A 25,465-nucleotide genomic window follows, 5' to 3' on the forward strand; every position below is an offset into this window, starting at 1 on the left:
CCAGAACAGCTGGTCGTCTCGTGCAGGCTTCAGTGTTGCTTGCCTCGAAGCGAGTATAAAAGGCATTGCAGATGTAGATGCTTTTATAGTAAAAGCAAATGAATTATCTGTTGCCCCTTTGTTCCTAATGTTTTTTGTAAGTAGGGAATATTGGCAAACATAAGAAAACAAAGAATACATAATAGCTTTTTTGAGATGTCAGTCCCATTGCTTCAAAGCAACTTTGACATCTCCTCGCTCCTGTGTAGTCGATGCTGCTGCAGTACTATGGCTGCAACATCCCATAGGGTGAACACTAATAAGTTGAAATATCTGGTGGCACACACTAATAAGATGATATGTCCCCTCTCCTCTCTAGTCCATGGATTGCACTGCTATTTCTGTAACATCACAGGTTCACACTAACAATTTGACATGTCTACTGGTGCACACTAATAAGTTTACATATTTACCAGTGCACACTGACAAAGTGATACGTCTCCCCTCTCTCTTCACTAGTCAATGGGTTGCAGTGCTATGGCTGTAACATCATCCAGGGCCAGAGGTACGTGGACATTGGCTGCACCAACCCAGAGGTCCTCACCTGCACACACTCACACAAGGGCTTCAAGCACCGCTTCTGCATCAAGACAGAGAGCAGTGAGTCTGTTTCTCATGTTCCTGAACTGATGACTGTCTCAATCAATGCCTGTCTTCATCTCCAGTCCCTCCCTTCCATAGACTTTCTCCTTCACATTCTTCTCTGTCTGTTAATTAATGTGTTTGTGTGAAAGAACCCCGTAATGTCAATATGTAGAAAGTCTATTGACCCTCATTGTGCAGAACATGTAGATTAAACAGGAAGAAATCCCCTAACCTCTCCTCTGCACTCTTTAGCCATACTATTGTACATCAAAAGGGCAAGATCTTATCTCGATGTGAAGATTCCATGGCATCTTGCTACATAGATACAACGAGGGCTTTATTCCACCAAATTTGTAAATAACGGTCAGTCACTCCTGCAAGTAAAATCAACATAGAGACGACGGACTGCCATACGTAATATTAAATACTTGATGGAGATCTGCTGACATCCATGCATGTAAGATCAAGCTGTTCTGCTGTTGACAGCTGAAGGAGCCACTCACGTAAAGGGCTGATGTGGCACTGTTTTCTATTGGTTCAGAGAAATAATGGGGTCAATGAATGCTAAGATGGGATGCAGGATCCCTTTAAACAGCATCTTGGGGATCATCTAGAACTGTTCTTCACTTTAATCCCATGGGCACAACTCCGACTGGTCCGGCGGCTGCTATTTCATAACCAGCTTAGCGTCCCACTCCCCTCGCTTTGTCCCCAGCTGGGAGATTTGTCTGATGCGGCTGTTCCCCACCTGGACTGTATCCACCGCCCAGCTGTCACTTTCTTAAGACTGACGGGGGATTTATGGCTCTTGTTAGACAAAAGTGGTCTGCTCTAACTTAAAGAGAGCATTGATGTGGGTGTTTTTTCTCAAGGGTTGTAGCCAAATTTGATGGAGTGTTTGATGGCTTGGCTGGATGCCCTTATGTAGTTGTACAATAACGACTTCCAATCAATGGCCAAGGTTGAACTTTTTATCTCTGACTTACTTACAGACATGCATATTTTTCAATCTATTGTACACATACGATGTGTCCTCCTAAGCAACCATTACATTCAATCAGTAAACACAGTTTACCACAAGGAAAATGGAGAGATCTGATGATGTAATTCCATTCTATGACAGCATCCCTCTCTGCACTCCTTTGGCTCTCAAGGACTTCAAAACACACATGAATACACTAGCATTCTTTGCTTCTTTTGCCTCTTTCCTGATGACCTCACCATCTACTTGTCACTCTTCTCTGACTTCCTGTCATTTCAGCGGCCCTGGGAATTGTCCTGACCAGTGGATGTGCCACGTCAAGACACTGCCAGCAACATGAGCTGCCTGGAGTGCGCATCCACTGCTGCGCCTCAGACCTATGTAACAGTACCCCCTGCTGTCGAGCAAGCATATTGCATTACATCTGCGCCCTGGCAAGCCTGCTGCTGCTGAGGTTGTGGTTGTGATATGAGGTCACAACTTGTACAGGGACTCAACAATCGATCAAATACAAAGATGGAACTCGGGATAAACCATCTATGAATGACACTTTACATAGCTAGTTCTCAGTGTCTCTTCTCAGCTCCACATGTTAAGAGTCTGAGAGGAGGGTTGTACAACACATACATCAGAGCAGTGTGCAATAGCAGCTTTTGTGACAATGACTTTACACTGGACAATAGCATTGGAAAGAGTGATCTGGGGGATTAATTGGCAGCTGTGACATTCTGTATTTATTCAAATGGATATCATCTTAGTCCTAATCATCAGTACTGCTTCAGTTGCTTGTAAAGCCTACATCTTAATTTATGTGGGTTATGTTTATTCAGGGTTAAACTCAAGATAATACAGTAAAATAAGGTTAAACGTAAACCGTATTGTTTATTCCGTTTCCTTGGAGATGCACGCTGCATGTTGCTTTTATTTCAGATTGTAAAAATGTACAAAATAATAGTACAGTGAAAGCATGTATAATGTTGTGAAATAGTGTATTAAAATACTTAGTCATACCATGTTCTCTATCCTGTACTATAACATACACACTTATATATTGTTCATTAGTAACCATGGTATAAATGCTATCTAAAACATTGGTCTAAATAATTCATGCAACTGAGATGAAGATGCCCACAGAGAGACTAAAAAGAAGACTGAAAAGTTACTCTTTACATGGTAAGGTAAGTAACCTACAATTCATCCCAGAAAAACCATCACCATTTTTTTGTGAGACTTGTGTTGTTCTATGCTTCCATCTCAGAGCAGTTATGTCCAAGTTAGGATGTCTTTACATCCTCTGGGCACTAGATGTCTTCTGTGAGGGAGTTAGGAAGTTCATACACAATCATGAGAAATATATCACGTGGGAAAAGGCACGGTGGGTACATTCAAAATGTGTTTTCTGTGCACGAAAAATAAAGTATTGTGTTGATTTTATGACAGCTGATGCATTTCTGGTAGGAATTGTACCTTTACTTAACAAGGCCAGTCCGTGAAGAACTAATTATTATTTACAATGATAGCCTACCGGGAAATAGTTGGTTAACTGCCTTGCTCAGAGGCAGAACGACAGATTTTTATCTATACAGCTCGGGATTCGATCTAGCAAACTTTCGGTTACTGGCATAACGCTCTAACCACTAGGCACACTGCCGCCAGAATAGCGACAACATCTGATCAGCGTGCTAGCCCCGACGTTATTATCACAGTCTGATTTATTAGGCAACTATCATTTTTATTTATTTACTCAAGCTTTTATCAGGCTTTTATCATACTGAGACCAAGGTCTATATTACAGTGAGCCCGGAATTACATAAATTACAGGAAATACACACATCAAAATATAAATACAAAATGCAAGCAGAAAGAAAATTATGGTCATAAAAAACTAACACATGTTGTATTTATTATGGATCCCCCATATTCATCAGTAATAAGGTCTTCAATCAGCTTTCTGAATTGCCCTACAGGCATCAAAATATAAAATGTAAGAAAATGTTGAAGATTGTAAACTAAACGCTTATTTACCTAACTCAGTAGAGACCAAAGGAATTAACAGAGTTAGCCATCTCTAAGACCAGGTGTGGTAACTCGCATGTCTAAAATTTAGTAAAGATGTTAGGTACAATGGAATTGTACGGAGCCCTTTTGGAAAAGTGCTTTATAAATGAAAACATACCAATGTATCAACATATGTGACATCAAATGGCCTATTTATTGCCTTACCCCCTCACGCCATTTGCACGCACTGTATATAGACTTTTTTCTATTGTGTTATTGACTGTACATTTGTTTATTCCATGTTTGTGTTGTTGTTTGTGTCTCACAGCTTTGCTTTATCTTGGCCAGGTCGTAGTTGTAAATGAGAACTTGTTCTGGCTTACCTGGTTAAATAAAACATTACAAGCAGTGCACTACAAAAAACTGTATCTACGGGCTTTAATGAAGTGGCAGCTGCGTTCATTCATATAGAGGATGTTGCCATAGTCTAGGACCGATAGGAATGTCAACATTGACTACAGCTCAGTGTTCAACACCATAGAGCCCACAAAGCTCATCACTGAGATAAGGACCCTGGACTAAACTCCTCCCTCTGCAACTTGATCCTGGACTTCCTGAAGGGCCGTCCCCAGGTGGTAAGGTTAGGCAACAATACACCTTCCACACTGATCCTCAACACCGGGGCCCCTCAGGGGTGCGTGCTTAGTCCCCTCTTGTATTCCCTGTTCACCCACGACTGGATGGCCAGGCACAACTCCAACAGCATCATTCAGTTTGCTGACGACACAACAGTGGTAGCCCTGGCAGTGTGGTGCCAGAACAACAACCTCTCCCTCAATGTCAGCAAGACAAAGGAGCTGATCGTGGACTACAGGAAAAGGAGGGCTGAACAGGCCCCCATTAACATCGACGGGGCTGTAGGGGAGCAGGTTGAGAGTTTCAAGTTCCTTGGTGTCCACATCACCAACAAACTATCATGGTACAAACACAACAAGTTGACAGTTGTTCGCGCCTGGTTCCTGCCCAGGTATGGGCGAGGGGACGGTATAAGGTTACACTGTTACAAGTGCGTACGGCCAAATACATCACTGGGGTCAAGCTTCCTGCCATCCAGGACCTATATACAAGGCGATGTCAGGGGAAGGCCCAAACATTTGTCAAAGACTCCAGTCACCCAAGTCATAGACTGTTCTCTCTGCTACTGCACGGCAACTGGCACTGGAGCCCCAAGTCTAGGTCGAAAAGGCTCCTTAACACCTTCTACACCTATTTCTATAGAAGAAGCCCATTTAACTCATCAATATTATTTTTAAAAGACAGTTTTTCATCTATCCAGATGCACAGATAAGCAGGGACACGATCAATGTGGACACCATCCAAAGTACATATGCTTAAATTATCAGAGTTATGTGCTCAAGAGAACAACATATACAGTGCCTTGCGAAAGTATTCGGCCCCCTTGAACTTTGCGACCTTTTGCCACATTTCAGGCTTCAAACATAAATATATAAAACTGTATTTTTTTGTGAAGAATCAACAACAAGTGGGACACAATCATGAAGTGGAACAACATTTATTGGATATTTCAAACTTTTTTAACAAATCAAAAACTGAAAAATTGGGCGTGCAAAATTATTCAGCCCCTTTACTTTCAGTGCAGCAAACTCTCTCCAGAAGTTCAGTGAGGATCTCTGAATGATCCAATGTTGACCTAAATGACTAATGATGATAAATACAATCCACCTGTGTGTAATCAAGTCTCCGTATAAATGCACCTGCACTGTGATAATCACAGAGGTCCGTTAAAAGCGCAGAGAGCATCATGAAGAACAAGGAACACACCAGGCAGGTCCGAGATACTGTTGTGAAGAAGTTTAAAGCTGGATTTGGATACAAAAAGATTTCCCAAGCTTTAAACATCCCAAGGAGCACTGTGCAAGCGATAATATTGAAATGGAAGGAGTATCAGACCACTGCAAATCTACCAAGACCTGGCCGTCCCTCTAAACTTTCAGCTCATACAAGGAGAAGACTGATCAGAGATGCAGCCAAGAGGCCCATGATCACTCTGGATGAACTGCAGAGATCTACAGCTGAGGTGGGAGACTCTGTCCATAGGACAACAATCAGTCGTATATTGCACAAATCTGGCCATTATGGAAGAGTGGCAAGAAGAAAGCCATTTCTTAAAGATATCCATAAAAAGTGTCGTTTAAAGTTTGCCACAAGCCACCTGGGAGACACACCAAACATGTGGAAGAAGGTGCTCTGGTTAGATGAAACCAAAATTGAACTTTTTGGCAACAATGCAAAATGTTATGTTTGGCGTAAAAGCAACACAGCTCATCACCCTGAACACACCATCCCCACTGTCAAACATGGTGGTGGCAGCATCATGGTTTGGGCCTGCTTTTCTTCAGCAGGGACAGGGAAGATGGTTAAAATTGATGGGAAGATGGATGGAGCCAAATACAGGACCATTCTGGAAGAAAACCTGATGGAGTCTGCAAAAGACCTGAGACTGGGACGGAGATTTGTCTTCCAACAAGACAATGATCCAAAACATAAAGCAAAATCTACAATGGAATGGTTCAAAAATAAACATATCCAGGTGTTAGAATGGCCAAGTCAAAGTCCAGACCTGAATCCAATCGAGAATCTGTGGAAAGAACTGAAAACTGCTGTTCACAAATGCTCTCCATCCAACCTCACTGAGCTCGAGCTGTTTTGCAAGGAGGAATGGGAAAAAATTTCGGTCTCTCGATGTGCAAAACTGATAGAGACATACCCCAAGCGACTTACAGCTGTAATCGCAGCAAAAGATGGCGCTACAAAGTAAGGGGGCTGAATAATTTTGCACGCCCAATTTTTCAGTTTTTGATTTGTTAAAGTTTGAAATATCCAATAAATGTCGTTCCACTTCATGATTGTGTCCCACTTGTTGTTGATTCTTCACAAAAAAATACAGTTTTATATCTTTATGTTTGAAGCCTGAAATGTGGCAAAAGGTCGCAAAGTTCAAGGGGGCCGAATACTTTCGCAAGGCACTGTACTTAGTTTAACCTGCAAAAAACCTGCATTCAATACTAATTTCAGGTCAATAAAGTTTTATGTTATACAATGAAGGCAGACTGTAGGTCAGATAGAGCCTGGTCAACCGTGGGGCCAATAGCATACACAACAGTATCATCTAAATACAAGTGCAGGTTACACAAGTGGAAGTCGATATTGTTAATGTAAACAGTAAAAAGCACAGGGGCCAGAATTGACCCCTGCGGGACACCTTTCTTAATATCGAGGAAACCTTATTTAACACCATCAGTAGATACACATTGACTTCTGTCAAGTCATTTTTAAACAAGTTACATGCAGCATGAAGCCTTCCCTCCATAGCCTATTCCATATCAACAAAAGGGAATTGGGTCTGATAGCCTCTGAGGTTTACAAAATAGATCATCTTATTGTGTCTGGGTGTGAATCATAAAGAAAATACATTTGATCTACAAATCATAAGTCTAGTTATGGAATATGTTGTAGTTGGCTTAGATCCCATTCCCAACACAGGTCTTTCTTTATAAATATTCCTAGTGTGGGGCCACAACAAAAGGACCAGCAATTAAATATATAGTACTGTACTTTGACACTGATGGTAGAATATTAGGTTAGTCTACTCGCACACATGTAGGCTGAGGCCGTCGGATGCAGCACTGTCATCACACCGACCAAAGCATAAGTGATTCTTCATGCCACTAAACTGTTTAACATCGGCGACACTACCTATCGCGTCCAATACATTGATAATGATTTTTCAGTTTGCGCACTTCATTGCGCATTTATAATTAGTGCAAACAGCGCAAATCGCCCCATATGCATTGCCCTTTGTCCCAGAAGCCACACAACAGAAGGAAAAACCCTGTGCAGTGCAAGCAGCCATCTTGGACAGGCAGGCAAGGTAGATACTTCAGCCAGGATAACCTGCATATCTCTTCTGAAGAGCTCAAGACATTAAATCGACAATTTCCGGTAAGAATATAAACATAATATAGGAGTGTTCGTATCCACATATAGCTGACACATTTATAAAACTTTGAACCTTCTGTGTTACAAATTATAGTGGCTAGCTAACAGCAAGCTACTACGCTAATATAGTTAAGTTAGCGGCTAGCTAGCCAACGAGTAAAGTGTACTAGCTAATGTTATCTATCTTGCGCTGTGTAATATATTACCATTCTTCACAGGCACTCGTGGTTTTGTCTAGCGATTGTGGATCTAGCCAGGTGTCTGTCGTTTTTGGGAACAGGCCATTGCTTTTGAGCTAACGTTGGCTAACTACGGTAGTATCCGAAAGAGTAACGTTACGCTGGCTATCATTTGTTGGCCCCAACATTTCGCCTCAGTTAGTTATCAAGGCTCATGTCATGGTAACGGTATTCCTCCCTTTAGGTCGACACGGCTAGCTACCTGTTCGCCAATAAATGATGACACATGTATTATGGTTCTCTAGTTAGCCAGTTTAGCCTGTTTCCAGCTGGCTAGTTAGCTAGCAGGTCAATGGAGATGGCTAATGTTAACTAGTCTAGTACGTTATGGTCATAGCTGGACATTTAACCGCTCCAGCTAGCAACACACATCTGTCCCAACTTCACTGCCAGTACATTTTACATTACATTATTTTAGAGTCCCGTCTTAACAATAAACCAATATGCTAGCTTTCTAAACAGACTGTTGCCACGGTTTGTGTTGATAGCATCAGCTAGCTAACGTCGTTGGCCAGTAGATAGAAGCTTTGGGGTGTTGTATTCGTAGGTAATTAGTTTATCAACGTTTTCATCTCATGTAGCTAGCTATAGTCAGATGTGTACTTTAACTGTCATGAGCAGTTAGCTAGATTATGCCCTCCCACTAGCCTACACGGTCACAAGCCAACTGTATTGTTCTGAAATTGTGGCGTTCATTCATCCATTAAAAGGTCCAACGCTGCCGTTTAATCTCAATATCAAATCATTTCTGGGTAACAATTAAGTACATTACTGTCATTGTTTTCAATTTAAGTTGTAAAAAATAAACAAACAATTTCTCAAGCATAAATGTTGCTAGGAGTGGTCTGATTGAGTGGTCTAATGCAGGGTTTCCAAAACTCGGTCCTGGGGCCCCACTAGGTGCATGTTTTGGTTTTTGTCCTAGCACTACAAAACTGATTCAAATAACCAACTCATTATCAAGCTTTGATCATTTGAATCAGCTATGTTTGGGAAACCCTGGCCCAATGGAAGGGACATGTAACCTAAAAATGAGCTTTTATTGGCAGAGAGGAGGGCAAACTCTCTTTGTTATTGGTCTATTAACTTATTCTGCCTGGCAGGCAGTCCAACCCAATTTCATAGTGTGGAAATATATTTAAAACACAGGAAAATTACATTTTTTACTGCACAGGCCCTTTAGTTTAAAAATGTATAGTACAGTCGCTGTTTAGCTCAGCCAGCTATCCAGTAATAACATAGATGACACAGCATGCATCCATATCTAGGCCTTGTCTCGGGCCAGCCTTTACTTTCAATCACTGAAATATTTATTTGATATAAGAATGAGGCTTTGATTAGGATGGGATATGAATGTATTCATGTAGATGTGTCATCACCTGAGATACTCCTCTCTGTGTGACAAGAGCTGAGGCATTGTGTATTTTCTTGGCCTTGAATTTTACTTTGATGGAAAAATATTCCCTTAAAAGGTCAGATCACACAGTGAAAGAAATACACTCTATGTGCACTGATTGAACCCAAGTTTTGCAATTGATTTGTCCATTCCATCTCTGCCTTTGGTAATGGTGATCACAACCCAAATGCGCTTCTGCAATTTACAGCAGGATTTTGTTTGTATAGCAGCATAGCAATATGACAATGAGGAAGATAAAAAATAGCCCAGATGTACAGTATGTGACACCAATTCTATTTGTTCAACAACAGGAAGTGGATGTGATAAGGTGACAGCGCTCTGTTTTATGAATCAGTGCTAGTGTATGGAGAAGTGCTGAGACTGCAGTCTGGTCACATGCTCTCAATCGCGCTCTCCTTGGATGTATACTTCTCCAGGGCCTCGTTTGGGGAAAAAGGGAATTATTCCTATAATTTACCCAAAGAAGGAGTAGCCCTAGTGTGTACAGCTCTAGTAGGCCTATAGCTTTCCCCTTATGGAAAAACTCACACGAGTCTGGAGGCACCACATGACAGAGGGTCATGTGAGGGGAGGCAGTCAGGCTAGCAGCAAGGCAGGCTGTGATACTAGTTCACGTCACGGTCAGTGTATCAAATCCCTTATTGGAGCTTATCCCACACGCTAACTACATGACTTCCCTTACCACCTCAACTGTCTTTCTACTTGTTTACTTCTCTACTGTACTCTCGCTGCACTTTGTTTTCCAAGCAGGCAGAGCTGGAGTGGGGCCATTTTGTTGAGAGGATGAGGCAACGGGGACACCTTGACCTGGAATTAACCCCCTCAGATGATCAGCACAAATTCATTCAAATCTGGAAGATGATCCTAAATATCAGTCTTCCGTGATTAGCCTATTTGCCTCTTTATATCACAATGTGAGCGTCCCTAATGCACCCCTCTTTCTTCACCCGGACTGTTCTCCTTTAACACTCCTTTTCTTCACCTTCTCCCATCTTCTCTCAAGTCAACCCACCCCAGCTCTAGCCTGAGGCATTTGTCATAGTGCTATATTGTTTAGCAGGAAAACTTGGTCATTGAACAGCAGGCCACATCATGTGTTTTTCTGGTTTGCACCAGGCTCTATTGCATAGCAATTTTAATCTCCAACATCTGGTTTAACTGCAATGCATTTATAATTGCTGTGTACTGAACCACAGACTTAAGAGAAACTTCTCAGATAGAGGGAAACATTCTCTAGAGATGATAACAGATAGCCTAGTCACAATTAATCGCAAGTTAGAAGACTTGTATGTGTAGGCTATTATTCAGGGTGATTGATTTGTAATCAGATCCCATTGTTCCCTTGTGCCTTCTACTTGCATTACAGATGTCCACTATAGTGTGAGACTGAATTACTGACAAGTGAATTATTTGAATCGATCGTGAGAATGCCCTCTCTCTTCCTGAAAAGTTGATGCTCTTATGTGAAGTCAGATCATGTATTCATAAACGAGGATCATTTCAATTTGAGACTATATTTAATCCAAGCATTTGTTTGAATATTTTCAAATGTAAATGACTGTATGTGTGTCTATATTCCTGATTATCACCCATTCTTTCTTATAGACTATGGAATAGACTATATTACCATATAAGCAGCAATGGATAATAATTCAGAGAGGTGTCTGTGCTATAAATAGCAGGCAGCTTCTAACAGCGATGCCTGATCGTCTCTTTATATACAGTACCAGTCAAAAGTTTGGACACACCTACTCATTCAAGGGTTTTTCTTTATTTGTACTATTTTCTACATTGTAGAATAATAGAGAAGACATAAACACTGAAATAACACACATGGAATCATGTAGTAATCAAAAAAAGTGGGTAACTGTGCCTTGAATTCTAAATAAATCAGATCATCCGTTCACCTGCTCTGCGTCTCACAAAGACACGACAGTTGGAACCAAATATCTCAAATTTGGACTCATCAGACCAAAGGACAGATATCCACCAGTCTAATGTCCATTGTTTGTGTTTCTTGGCCCAAGCAAGTCTCTTCTTCTTATTGGTGTCCTTTAGTAGTGGTTTCTTTGCAGCAATTCAACCATGAAGGTCGGATTCGTGCAGTCTCCTCTGAACAGTTGATGTTGAGATGTCTGTTACTTGAACTCTGTGAAGCATTTATTTGGGCTCTAATCTGAGACTGGTATCTAATTAACTTATCCTCTGCAGCAGAGGTAACTCGAGGTCTTCCTTTCCTGTGGCGATCTTCATGAGAGCCAGTTTCATCATAGCCTTTGATGGTTTTTGCTACTGCACTTGAAGAAACATTCAAAGTTCTTGAAATGTTCCGTATTGACTGACCTTCATGTCTTAAAGTAATGATGGACTGTCGTTTCTCTTTGCTTATTTGAGCTGTTCTTGCCATAATATGGACTTGGTCATTTACCAAATGGGGCTATCTTCTGTATACCACCCCTACCTTGTCACAATGCAACTGATTGTCTCAAACGCATTAAGAAGGAAATCAATTCCACAAATGAACTTTTAACAAGGCACACTGGTTAATTGAAATGCATTCCAGGTGACTACCTCATGAAGCTGGTTGAGAGAAAGCCACGAGTGTGCAAAGCTGTCATCAAGGCAAAGGGTGGTTACTTTGAAGAATCTAAAATATATGTTGATTTGTTTAACACTTTTTTTGGTTACTACATGATTCCATGTGTGTTACTTAATAGTTTTGATATCTTCACTAATCTTCTACAATGTAGAAAATAGTGAAACAATAAAGAAACCCTGTAATGAGTAGGTGTCCAAAATTTTAACTGCTACTGTAGGTGTAGTTAGTTATTCTAACCCATATGAATGAATGTCGCTCAGCAGAAAGGCAACAGATGAGTTGTGTGGGTAGCTGGTATCTAGGGATACCAATTACTTAGGGCCTAGACCTGTGTGTTTCCATGCAGTATCTAGCCAGACTGTTAAGTGGAATCTAAAGGTGCTACTTGTCCTCCCTTGGGTACTCTTGTGAAATGACACCTGCTAATGGTTCTGACAGAGCCTCTGTATAATGGACTAGGGAGACGCAAGGAAACGCTATCCCTCTTAAAACCTTTCCTCTTCCTCAGCCTAATGTAACGTCTTCCTTTCATTTGAGATTAAAAGGAGCTGTGCACATATGATGCAATTTCCTGAATGTGAAGTCTAATGAAATCGCTTGCCTCAAAGTGACACAACACTGCTGGGGATGTTGGCTGCCTGTACTTGCTGTATCGATGACACAGTTGGCTAGAAGCCTCATATTTATCTGAGTGTATCATAGAAAATAGCTGCTTATTTTCTATGCAGATCGATGTTGTTCTTTTTAATGATGTTCATACACACACCTCAGTCTGCCCGGGACCATGGACCTAAGCCGTTGCTGTTGTGGAGAGTATAGCCTTGTTCCCCCATTGGCTAAGCACAGGACAAGGCTAATGCTTACCATTAAATTTAAACCTCTCTGTTTACTCCGACATCTGTCTGAGAGTTCTCAGAGCAGCAGTTGTTCGAGGTTTGTGATGCAGAGAGAGGAAACACGCCACTGAACATGGTGCATAATGGTGATGATCAACCAACCCAACATAAACACCCATTTGGTCCTATGCACTTGTTTTAGCTTCTGTTGTGTGAGATTAGGCTACATCTAGAGAAGTTCTCTATCTTCATCTTGATGAAAACCAGATTAATGAGCCTCTCAAAATGATTAATATCCGTATTGTAATTGGTGGTTATTCATCCTCTAACTAACCCCATTAGTTAATGGCTGCTGGCCTGAAGATCATAATGGAAACTTCAAATTGTAGGTGCATCTCGGGATAGTAATACAGGGGAGTCTGGAGTCTGGCTCTGCCCCGTCTCCACTTGTTACAGTCCGTGGTACTGTTCTGAATAAGATGGCTTATTGGAAGAGCTCCCCTGACAGGCCCTGTCCATCAGTGTGTGTGATCTATGATGACCTTCCCTGTCTGAATTTTATTTTATTTAAAAAAATGATTTTGCAGCCTCCCTCCCCTTTTTAGGTCTCTTTTCCTCAACTAGGCTAAGAGTCGTTGTCAAATCCTGGTTGGTTTCTCTTCTTACACAACCTGTCCACAGGGTGCGTCCTAATAATCTTTCCTTTCTCCTGAAGTGTACACTCGTTCACCACTTCCCATAAATCTAAATGCGTTGGATTGGTGGAGGCATGAGCTAGATCTAGTTTCCACCATGTTTCTTATACCAGAAATGTCCTTTCAAATCAGTGTAGGGAAGTGAAAAAGTGCGCACTTTGGGAGGAAGGACAGATAATTGGGACCATTCCAGTGATAGCTGGGTGAAGCTTGACTTCTTCATGCTGATTTGATGGACAGACATCAGTTGAGTTTGGCCCTGTAGATTAATATCCGATATTGGAGTTACAAATACGTTGACTTTATGTGGTCAGATGCATCGCTATCAGATGGTTTCTGCTCTTCCAGCTGGGTTGAGTCCTACCCATATGTTTGAGAGGTCAGTGCTCCTGGGCCTGCTGTCTAACTGAGAAATCACATGACAGGAATCCTGAGAAATCAGGAATTATTCATACTACCTAGAATAATGTTTTAGTTCTCATACAGCACACCAGCTGCTCAGTCTGTCTAGTACGGTCTGAGACATGGTGACATCATTCTTTACTGAGCATGTTGACCAATTCACAGGCCCATGCTATCTGCCAGGCATAATGTTGTAGTTTAATGTTATGGAGTGCTAGTGGTCGAGCAGCGAGATGCAATGTTTCAGTTGACTAAGTGTGTGGTCAAACCAAGCACTGTACAATTAAATGGGATAGTGAGTGATGTCGACAGACAGAATTCAATGATAATGTGTGGTTTCTGCATGATGCCCAGCTAGAGTTGGTTCATAGACAGCACCCTGATTCTTTCTCTGACTCACCTTGAGCCTTTCTCTCTCTTTCAGAGTCACGATGGCCACCGCACCGTACAACTACTCCTACATTTTTAAATACATCATCATCGGTAAGTGAGGCGCGAGCATGCGTGTTGACTGGATTGGAATGGAGGCCTGTTTGTTTGTGTGTACAGTGCTGTATGTAGGTCACCCATTGGTTGCAGTTAGCACACAGCTCACTGAGATGCTACAAGCACTGAAAGAGCACCAATCACGAGACTAGAACTGTAGCTCAGGAGTTGGTTCTGGTCAGGTCATGTGGTCAGGATTACTCCAGGTCTCAACCATGACCCCATTACAGCAGATTCCTTTTGATTCGGTATGTGGGTCGCCATCTCTGTGATTTTTTTTTTTTCATCAATAAATGTTTTCCCCGGAAGCTAGCCTAAGCAAAGCTAAATGGTTTGTGTTCTAATGACATACTGTACCGACAATGTGCTCGTAACAGGGTTATTAATGAACTTAAAAAAGAACGATTGCTCTCCTGTTTGATTTAAATTACCAACAGAAGCAATGAGTGTACAATAACCTTATGCATCGTTGGTGCATAGCCCAGGCCAAAATGTTCTGAGTTGTGGTGGTAGTTTTATCTTGTTGTGCATTCCACTCTTCCCCTTCATCTATTTTCCAACCAGTTTGGCACCTCAAAGTAGGGAAGTTAAATCTCCATATCTCTCCAACTCCCTGGAGCTTGTTTACCCTGCTGCGTTGAGGCCTTTAAAACCCCCACCTCAATGTCAACTTTGTGGACTTGTTTGACAACTGCCAAAGGCCCCCTCTTGTTTGCTGTCTGTTACCTAGACATTAATGTGGTCATACAACACAAACACGTCACTTTAGCTCCGTAGCTAGAGCAGACATTCGTATATAGGCCTTAAAGGTGCAATATGCAGAAATCGCTCCGCCATTTCCTGGTTGCTAAAATTTGAGTAGTTTGCCTAATTTCAGTTTGACAAAACAAACAAGTATTCAGAAACATTGTACCATCTAAACCGCTGTGAAATATATTTTCAATAACTACAAATATTGTATTATTCAGCTGTTTGAAGCTGATGTACAAAAACCGACTGCAGAAGACGCAAGAATGGGAGGCCTAGAACTAGCACACAGAACAGATCTACTGCTTCTTAGACTTGCTTTCAATAAGAATGACAGATCTATGACTCACATTTCTATGTGAATTTGGTCGGGTCACCCAAAAAGTTACATATTGCAGCTTTAAAAAGTAAATAAAATGCTCTGCTCTCCCCACTCCACTAGAGGTGACCATGCCAGCTATTAAGCCCTGCAGGCCTGTTCATGCTGCCTCTTCAAGCGCCCTCCATATGTGTAAAGCACACAACTGGCAACCACCATAGCATTCTGTTAACAATGTCTGAGGGGGAGAGGGAAGATACTCTTTCTGTGTTACAACCAGAGTTGTTCCTGGTCAGACCGAGTGGTCAGTGAAAACGAATCCCTTCATAGGAAAATATGAAACAAGTTGTATGTCTGTGTGTTTTTTGTCCTCTTCGTCTTGTATGTAATGTTAATATTTGAACATGGATCCTGACACATCTCCCTCTCTCTCTCTGTAGGGGACATGGGGGTAGGGAAGTCATGTTTGCTTCACCAGTTCACAGAGAAGAAATGTAAGTACATCTCTGGCTCCCCACTGACTCCAAACAGATACCCCCCCCATCTCACACAGGCTGTAGGAATGGACTGTTTCACTTTAAATCCCCTCTGACGACTTCAGCTCATTTAGAGAGGGGGAGAGTGTGGGTGCCACTTTGAAATGTGTGTCTGCTTCATGTTATTTGTGTGTGCTTTCTCAGCTGTAGCCTCAGTCAGTTCACTATAACACCCAGGCGTTTGAATGCATTTTAATGGCATTATTAGCAGGCAGCAGTAAATGCAAATGCTCTGCTCCTCATTCATCTATTTAGCATCGCATCCTGCATGTCCCGTAGACTTGGGCTCGGAACAGGCAGCTGCTTTGTGAGTGCTGAATGCCAGGTTTGAAGACTTCCTCCCTGTCTCTGGTTAACATTGAAATGCAAGTGGTAAAAACCAACTGATCTGCCAGTCTGAAATGGATGCTCAACCCAACCCACCTGCAATCTCTGTTCCCTCACAATGGAGGTGATGAAGTGCGTGTATACGGTCAAGGGTGCACCTGTTTTCTCTGTGTGGTTGGATGTGTTTGACTGTGTGGAAAGATGCGTATGTATATGGGTGCTGTTCATAGTTCAAGTTGGTGCTAGCTGTGCCACTGGCAGGCTGTTTTATATGGTAGGGAGAGGAGTGAGATTGTGCAGGGGAAGGAGGAGGTGGTGTAGTAACAGTAAATGGAGTAGAGAGCAGGTTAATCACAGCAGTCTGACACTCCGGAGAGGAGGAAGGGAGAGCGAGAAAGGGAGGCAGGCTGCGGAAGGTCGACTGAGTCAGACTTCCGTGATGGGAGATGTAGTCGGTGAAGAAGATGCGAAGCAAGAGGTTTCACCAATGCATTTCTATGGGCTTATTTTGTCCCGACACTTGTCGCCTGCCTTCCCCGCCTTTAGGAAAACGACTCTCATTGTTTGGGCGGAGACACGAGCATCTCGTCATTATTTTCAGATCTCTGATGTAGTTCACTCCCCAGAGTCTCTTCATGTCTCTTGACAAAGTGACAATACTCTGTTTTGATATTTATTGAATTCTGTGTGTTATAAAGGAATGTTGTCTCCTTGGATTCCTCATAGCTATACTGACTATCTATTCCTTTCCCCACCTCTCGCTCCTCCAGTCATGGCGGACTGCCCCCACACGATCGGCGTGGAGTTTGGCACGAGGATAATCGAGGTGAGCGGCCAGAAGATCAAGCTGCAGATCTGGGACACGGCGGGCCAGGAGCGCTTCAGGGCCGTCACCCGTAGTTATTACAGGGGGGCCGCGGGCGCACTCATGGTCTACGACATCACCAGGTACGCGCACACACACCGACGTGCCCGAACCTTAATGCTCCAGATAGAAGCTGTCTGTAGGCAAAGAGCTAGGGTCAAATTACCCTTCCCCAATCCTAGCTCAAACCATACAGAAAAGAAAATGAAAAACTGGCCTCCGATAAGCATCAAGGGCCAACTTCATCCTACTCCCACCTAGTCCCCTCAGCTTGTTCTACAATACACAACCCACCCCGTTAGCTGTACTAGTCAGATTGCTCTCGGTCTGTAGGCCTATATGTCTGTGTGGGAGACAAAGGAAAGGAAAAGGGGCAGATGGCCCTCTCTTCCTGAACGAACATGGTGTCTGCATCCTGTTGCCCTCCCCACCTTCCTCCCCCAAACTGTGAGAATGTATCAGTGGCCATCTAAACTAACAGTGGAATGTGTGTCTCCTCTCATAGAAAGCATAGGCTCAGAGTAAAGCTTTAAGTAGTGCAGTATTTCTATATTGTAGTTTTCCCACTAATAGTAGTTGGTGTCTATGCAGCATATCATTGCCTCTGTTTTATGAATTGGGATTCGATTGTGCGTTTTGTTCCCTAGCCTAATTTTAGAGTTCCATATTGACACCCGTCTCTCGGACTGTAAGAACTTTTGTCAAAACTGAATCAGTAAGTGATATCAGAAAGTTTATTCTATTAGTGAAAGGATATATATATAGATACAGACCCAGGAACATTTCTCCATTCGTCACAGCCTCTCCTTTGATCCCACTTATGATGTGGCACACTCGGTTTTGTCCCGACCTGCCACCAGGTTAACTAACTCCCACTCTTCCCTGTGTGTGTTCCACAGGAGAAGTACGTACAACCACCTCAGCAGTTGGCTGACTGATGCCAGAAATCTGACCAACCCAAATACTGTGAGTATGGTTTCACACTGCTCCACTCTAGCTGCCTGTCAAACACACTGTGTCTGGTTGGATGTACTACCAAGTAGTCACTCCTTCTTGCATTCCCTCATCTAATGCTCTTTGTGTCTCTGCTGTATCCCAACGCAGCACACCCAGTGTGTATGATTGATGCCCCAGAGCCCCGTCCATTTCTAAATTGCATTTTGACTATATGATAATGGCCAAATCACGCTGCTTTCATGTACAGATTAGAATATGCGTTTAGCTTGCTTATACAACGTCAACATCCTAAACTCACTCAGACTGTGCTTGTTTGTACCCGAAGACCAGTCTCTCGTTGGAAAATGGGACATGACTAGTGCCCAGTTGTGTATTCATTAGAGGTCAACCGGTTATGATTTTTCAATGCTGATACCGATACCGATTTATTGGAGGACCAAAAAAAGCTGTTTTAATTCAAAAAAATATATATTTGTAATAATGACAATTACAACAATACGGAATGAATAATGCACACTTTTATTTTAACTTAATATAATACATAAATAAAACCAATTTAGTCTCAAATAAATAATGAAACATGTTACATTTGTTTTAAATAATGCAAAAACAAAGCGTTGGTGAAGAAAGTAATGTGCCATGTAAAAACTTTTAAGTTCCTTGCTCAGAACATGAGAACAAGCTGGTGGTTCCTTTTAACATGAATCTTCAATATTCCAGGTAAGAAGCTTTAGGTTTTAGTTGTTATAGGACTATTTCTCTCTATACAATTTGTATTTCATATACCTTTGACTATTGGATGTTCTAATAGGTACTTTAGTATTGCCAGCCTAATCTCAGGAGTTGATAGGCTTGATGTCATAAACAGCGCAATGCTTGAAGCATTGCGAAGAGCTGCTGGCAAATGCAGTAAAGTGCTGTTTGAATGAATGCTTACGGGCCTGCTGCTGCCTACCCCCGCTCAGTCAGACTGCTCTATCAAATCATAGACTTAATGGACCTCCCGGTCGTGGCCGGTTGCAAACAGAGCCTGGGCGTGAACCCAGAGTCTCTGGTGGCACAGCTGGCGCTGCAGTACAGCGCCCTTAACCACTGCGCCACCCGGGAGGCCCATGTATTGATTTTAAGAAAGGTGTTTATGGTTAGGTACACATTGGTGCAACGACAGTGCTTTTTATGCGAATGCGCTTGTTAAATCACCTGTTTGGCGAGGTATGATTCAATGATAAATTAACAGGCACTGCATCGATTATATGCAACGCAGGACAAGCTAGATAAACTAGTAATATCATCAACCATGTGTAGTTAACTAGTGATTATGTTAAGATTGATTGATTGTTTTTTATAAGATACGTTTAATGCTAGCTAGCACCTTACCTTGGCTCCTTGCTGCAGTCGCATAAACAGGTAGTCAGCCTGCCACGGAATCTCCTCATGGAGTGCAATGTAATCGGCCATGATCGGTGTCCAAAAATGCTCATTACCGATTGTTATGAAAACTTGAAATCGGCCCTAATTATTCGTCCATTCCGATTAATCTGTCGACCTCTAATATTAATATCTGTGTCTTTCACGGTGTGTAGCCGATACAGTATTGTTGAATCCTTTTCTCCCACTGGAGCTAAGTTCTGTAAGAGCTCTCGCTCAGTGAAGTGTGTGAGCTGTCTCGTATGTCGTTTTCTGACTATAAGTGAGTGAGGATGTGAGTTTAGTGCTTGCCAGGCTGCTACTGCCACTGTGTTAATGTGTTTGGTGCCTGGAGGACTGACCGACTCATTGTGTCCTCCCACAGGTGATCATTCTCATAGGTAACAAAGCAGATCTGGAGGCCCAGAGAGATGTCACGTATGAGGAGGCCAAGCAGTTCGCCGAGGAGAACGGTGAGACAGGGAACACCCTCAGGCTCAATGAGAGGGATGATGGGAGAGGAGTAACTCCCATCAATCTGTCTCTTCCACCCTATCTGAATGGCTGTGAGAATGCCCCCAGGCCCCTCCATTCTCACAAGGTGATTGGAAGGGGGAGTGTGAGGGAGACCAAGAGAGAAGAGACTCCTCCATATAGGGAGAGATGGAGAGTTTGAGAAGTAGCAACTCGTCTCTGATTGAGAGGATGAAAGGGAGTAAATGGAGCATACATTCAGGTACAGAGGGAGAATGCAAAAGAGGTGAACGCATAAGTGAGGACACATTCATAGTGAGCGAGTGAGAGACACTATATACAGTACCATTCAAGTTTGGATGCACCTACTCATTCAAGGGTTTTTATTTTATTTTTACCATTTTCTACATTGTAGAATAATAGTGAAGACAAACTATGAAATAACACATGGAATCATGTAGTAACCAAAAAGGTGTTAAACTAATCAAAATATATTTTAAATTCTTCTTTGCCTTGATGACAGCTTTGCACACTCTTGGCATTCTCTCACACATGCAGGAGTTCCCACACATGCAGAGCACTTGTTGGCTGCTTTTCCTTCACTGTGGTCCAACTCATCCCCAACCATCTCAATTGGGTTGAGGTCGGGTGAATGGAGGCCAGGTCATCTGATGCAGCAGTACATCACACTCCTTCTTGGTTAAATAGCCCTTACACAGCCTGGAGGTGTGTTTTGGGTCATTGGCCTTTTGAAAAACAAATGATAGTCCCACTAAGTGCAAACCAGATGGGATAGCGTATCGCTGCTGAATGCTGTGGTAGCCATGCTGGTTAAGTGTGCCTTGAATTCTAAATAAATCACAGACAGTGTCACCAGCAAAGCACCATCACACCTACTCCTCCATGCTTCATGGTGGGAACCACACATGCGGAGATCATCCGTTCACCTAGTCTGCATCTCACAAAGACACGGCGGCTGGAACCAAAAATCTCAGGACAGATTTCCACTGGTCTAATGTCCATTGCTCGTGTTTCTTGGCCCAAGCAATTCTCTTCTTCTTATTGGTGTCCTTTAGTAGTGGTTTCTTTGCAGCAATTTGACCATGAAGGCCTGATTCATGCAGTCTCTGAACAGTTGATGTTAAGATGTGCATGTTACTCTAATTCAAAAGCATTTATTTGGTCTGCAATTTCTGAGGCTGGTAATTAACTTGTCCTCTACAGCAGAGGTAACTCTGGGTCTTCCTTTCATGTGGCGGTCCTCATGAGAGCCAATTTCATCATAGCGCTTGATGGTTTTTGCGACTGACCTTGAAGAAAGTTTTTAAATATTCCATATTGACTGACTATTCATGTCTTAAAGTAATGATGGACTGTTGTTTCTCTTTGCTTATTTGAGCTGTTCTTGCCATAATATGGACTTGGTATTTTACCAAATAGGGCTATCTTCTGTTTACCACCCTACTTTGTCACAACACAACTGATTGGCCCAAATGCATTAAGAAGGAAAGAAATTCCACAAATGAAAGGCAGGGAAGGGTAGATATAAATCTGTAACAGTTTGGGTCTGGAGTTTCTCCCCCTTTAAAGAGGGGGATGACCGCGGGTGCTTTCCAATCTTTGGGAATCTCAGATGATATGAAAGATAGGTTGAACAGGCTATTAATGGGGTTTGCAACAATTTCGGCAGATCATTTTAGAAAGAGAGGGTCCAGATTGTCTAGCCCGGCTGATTTGTAGGTGTCCAGATTTTGCAGCTCTTTCAGAACATCGGCTATCTGGATTTGGATGATGGAGAAATGGGGAGGCTTGGGCGTGTTGCTGTGGGGGGTGCAGGGCTGTTGACTGGAGTAGGGGTATCTAGGTGGAAAGCATGGCCAGCCATAGAAATATGCTTACTGAAATTCTCAATTATAGTGGCTTTATCGGTGGTGACAGTGTTTCCTAACCTCAGTGCAGTGGGCAGCTGGGAGGAGGTGCTTTTATTCTCCATGGACTAGTGTCCCAGAACTTTTTGGAGTTTGTGCTATAGGATGCAAATTTCTGCTTGAAAAAGCTAGCCTTCGCTTTCCTGACTGCCTGTGTATACTGGTTTCTAACTTCCCTGGAAAGTTGCATATCACGAGGGCTAACAAGGCACACCTGTTTTAATTGAACTCCATTCTAGGTGACTGCCTCATGAAGCTGGTTGAGAGAATTCCAAGAGTGTGCAATGCTGTCATCAAGGCAAAGGGTGGCTACTTTGAAGAATCTACAATTATATGTTGATTTGTTTAACATTTTTTTGGTTACAACATGATTCCATACTGTATGTGTAATTTTATAGTTTTGATGCCATCACTATTATTTTATAATATAGTAACAATAGAGTAAAACCCTTGAATGAGTAGGTGTCTAAACTTTTGACTGGTACTGTATACAAAAGTATGTGGACAGCCCTTCAAATGAGTGAATTTGGCATGCATGCGTAAAAATCGTCTATCCTCGATTACAACACTCATTACCGAGTTCCAAACGGCCTCTGAGCAACGTCAGCACAAGAACTCTTCATCGGGAGCTTCATGAAATGGGTTTCCATGGCTAAGCAGCCGCATGCAAGCCTAAGATCCCCATGTGCTATGCCAAGCGTTGACTGGAGAGGTGCAAAGTTGGAGCAGTAGAGGGATAAATCACGCTTCACCATCTGGCAGTCCAAATGACAAATCTGGGTTTGGCGGATGCCAGGAGATCTCTACCTGCCCCAATGCATAGTGCCAACTGTGAAGTTTGGTGGAGGAGGAATAATGGCCTGGTCTGTTTTTCATGGTTCGGGCTAGGCCCCTTAGTTCCAGTGAAGGGAAATCTTAACACTACAGCATACAATGACATTCTAGATGATTCTGTGCCTCCAACTTAGTCACAACAGTTTGGGGAAGGACCTTTCCTGTTTCGGCATGACAATGCCCCCGTGCACAAAGCGAGGTCCATACATAAATGGTTGTTAAGATCGGCGTGGAAGAACTTGACTTGCCTGACCTCAACTCTATCAAACACTTTTGGGATGAACTGGAACGCTGACTTAAAAATATTTTTTTATCCAGTCAGATAAACACTCCAAACAGCCTACCCGACCGCTCGGGGGGTGTCCTCATGGTCCTAAAGCACACTGTTGTCTCGTTTTGTATCACATACCAATGATACAAGGGGGGTGACAATAATGCATTTTCAGAATGTAGGGGGGGGCATGTCCTTGTGAAAGTTGCACCCCTGAGCATAGGCATGAGTAAGGAGGATGGTTGGGGATCTGTCATTTTCTTCTGCAGTAGTCTAACTCCATCTTGTGTCCATTCCTTGTTACAGGTCTCTTATTCCTGGAAGCCAGCGCAAAAACGTAAGGCGTAGGCCACTGCCTGCTTTTACCTCACATTTGGTCTGAAATGTGCTGAAATGCTTTGTGTTCCTAACCGTGTGACTGACTGTGTCTGTCCTCTGCTCAGGGGTGAGAACGTGGAGGATGCCTTCCTGGAGGCAGCTAAGAAGATCTACCAGAACATCCAGGATGGCAGTCTGGACCTGAATGCTGCAGAGTCTGGTGTCCAGCACAAGCCCTCCGCACCCCAGGGAGGCCGGCTAATAACCAACGAACCACAGCCCCAGAGGGAAGGCTGCGGCTGCTAATGACCAACGCCTCTCTGTTCTCATCCTCCCTCCATCTCCCCCACCCCACTCCACTGGGGCTGCATGAGTGTAGGGCACGGGTGGGGGGAGGGAATGAGGGATGGGCTGAATGGGAGTGTACCTCTCTATGAATCTGTCATTCCTCCTCCCCCACCTTTTTCACTTTGTCTTCTTCCTCACTTCTCTCTTGTTCCCTCTCTTCGTCTGCCCCATTCAGTCCAGCTCATCTGCCATGGAAACCCAGATCCACACACATTTAATATATATAAAGACATGGGTTACTGACAAAGATAGGTAATGTTCATAACACAACCAGAATAAATGCTTTTTAAACATTTCCTTTTATAGCTTCTACCTATACTATATACACCGAAGTCTCATCCACCACATCCCAAACCAAGCCTGTGTAGTCGATAACCGCCATTGACATGAAGCTATCCAGACACACTCCCCCCGCGTCAGTCCTGCATGGTTTAATGATCTAGGACTGTTTTAAACTGAAATGGTTAGCGAAGGGATTGATGTAATGTATGACACAGCCCCGCTACAGCTCGCTATCGGCGATGGCAGATGTCTGTTCATGTTTGGTCCAGTTGTTGAACAGGGTCTAGAGCAGTCCTTAGCCAAAGCTTTACCCCTGGTCCTTATGGTGAAGCTCTGATACTAGACAGATATTTCATCCTTCTGATGGTGTCCTACAATACAGTACACCTCAGTGTGGCAACACTAGTGTAGTAGACACTTAAAGCCCAAGAGACCTGGAATTCCCCAGAATCTCCTCTACCTACATGATGTCACAGGAAAGGGTGTGCGTTGCCGGGGGGTGGGGCAGGATTTATGACTGTTAATGACACTTCAAATAAAACTTCTCATCTTGTTTTTTATGGGAAGGATTCCTTCGGATCATCAGTTTCATTGCACCCGCCCCATATCAATACAATCTGTCCTTAACAGCATTTTCTTTGTTGTGGTTTGCCTTATGATTTAATGTTAAATATTTTCTTTGCTGCACTTGCTCTACATACTGCTGTCAAATTGTTTTACTATATGGTAATATTGTAGTGGAGAACATGGAACTGGTTTAACAATGAGGAAAAGACTGGGGTAGAAGTTTACCCTACTCCAGTCCTTACTGAGGTGAGGAATTCAAACTGACCCCAGATCAATGCTAAGGGTCATCTTAGACCTGTTTGCACCACAGGTGTAGGGTTCTCTCTCCAGCCTGCTCTCCCCATAGGCTTGTATAACAAGACCAAGCGACACGCCCCATATTGGATGAGTGACTCATCCCAAATCAATTTCTGTACCATAGAATAATTCCCCCAATTCGGCAGCTGTGTATATAGCTTATATATGTTGGTGACCATGCTACTTTGAGGATAAACAAACCATGCTGGCTTCGTAGAGATCTGTACAGTTGTTTGTGGGATGCTTGTATTTCGTGCTTGGGAATTCTGTAACATAGTTTCTATGAATAAATGTGTATGGACAGACTTCCTCTACTCACTAGTGATACTTGATGTTTCTTCCCTCTGTTCAGTCTCTGGGTACAGGGAAAGTGTGGTCCATTTCCTCCTAACTCTTTTTTAAGGGGCGGGGGGTGGAGAATGTCCAATTTATATATATATATTTTACTCTTTCCATGTTATATTAGAGGGGCCTGTGCTGTCTTAATTTTGGGGAGTGGGGATTGGCTGCAGGGGCTAGTGATGGCTCCTTGTGCTGTCCCACCTCTGCTATCGGAGTCACAACGTACATGTATAAATTGAAGGAGCTGTGCATGATTAAGATGTTGACTTTGATTTCAATGACGATAACATGCTCTAGACAGAAATACATAACCTGTTCTGCTTGCGTCATTCGTCACATTGTCCATGG

The 25,465-nt window shown here is 42.9% G+C and overlaps 1 protein-coding gene across 1 annotated transcript; it reads left to right on the plus strand.

Annotated features, from left to right (window-relative positions):
- Nucleotides 1-7,255: 7,255 nt before the first annotated feature.
- Nucleotides 7,256-25,089, plus strand: LOC109873831 (ras-related protein Rab-14). The gene is made up of 8 exons (XM_020465553.2): nucleotides 7,256-7,627; nucleotides 14,237-14,295; nucleotides 15,805-15,858; nucleotides 16,998-17,175; nucleotides 17,992-18,058; nucleotides 19,842-19,929; nucleotides 23,270-23,300; nucleotides 23,407-25,089. Exons 2-8 carry the CDS (start codon nucleotides 14,244-14,246, stop codon nucleotides 23,585-23,587), a joined length of 651 nt encoding a protein of 216 aa, XP_020321142.1. The 5' UTR covers nucleotides 7,256-7,627; nucleotides 14,237-14,243; the 3' UTR covers nucleotides 23,588-25,089.
- The last annotated feature ends 376 nt before the right edge of the window (nucleotides 25,090-25,465 follow it).

Source organism: Oncorhynchus kisutch, linkage group LG29, assembly GCF_002021735.2.
Source record: "Oncorhynchus kisutch isolate 150728-3 linkage group LG29, Okis_V2, whole genome shotgun sequence".
NCBI classification, from domain to species: Eukaryota; Metazoa; Chordata; class Actinopteri; order Salmoniformes; family Salmonidae; genus Oncorhynchus; species Oncorhynchus kisutch.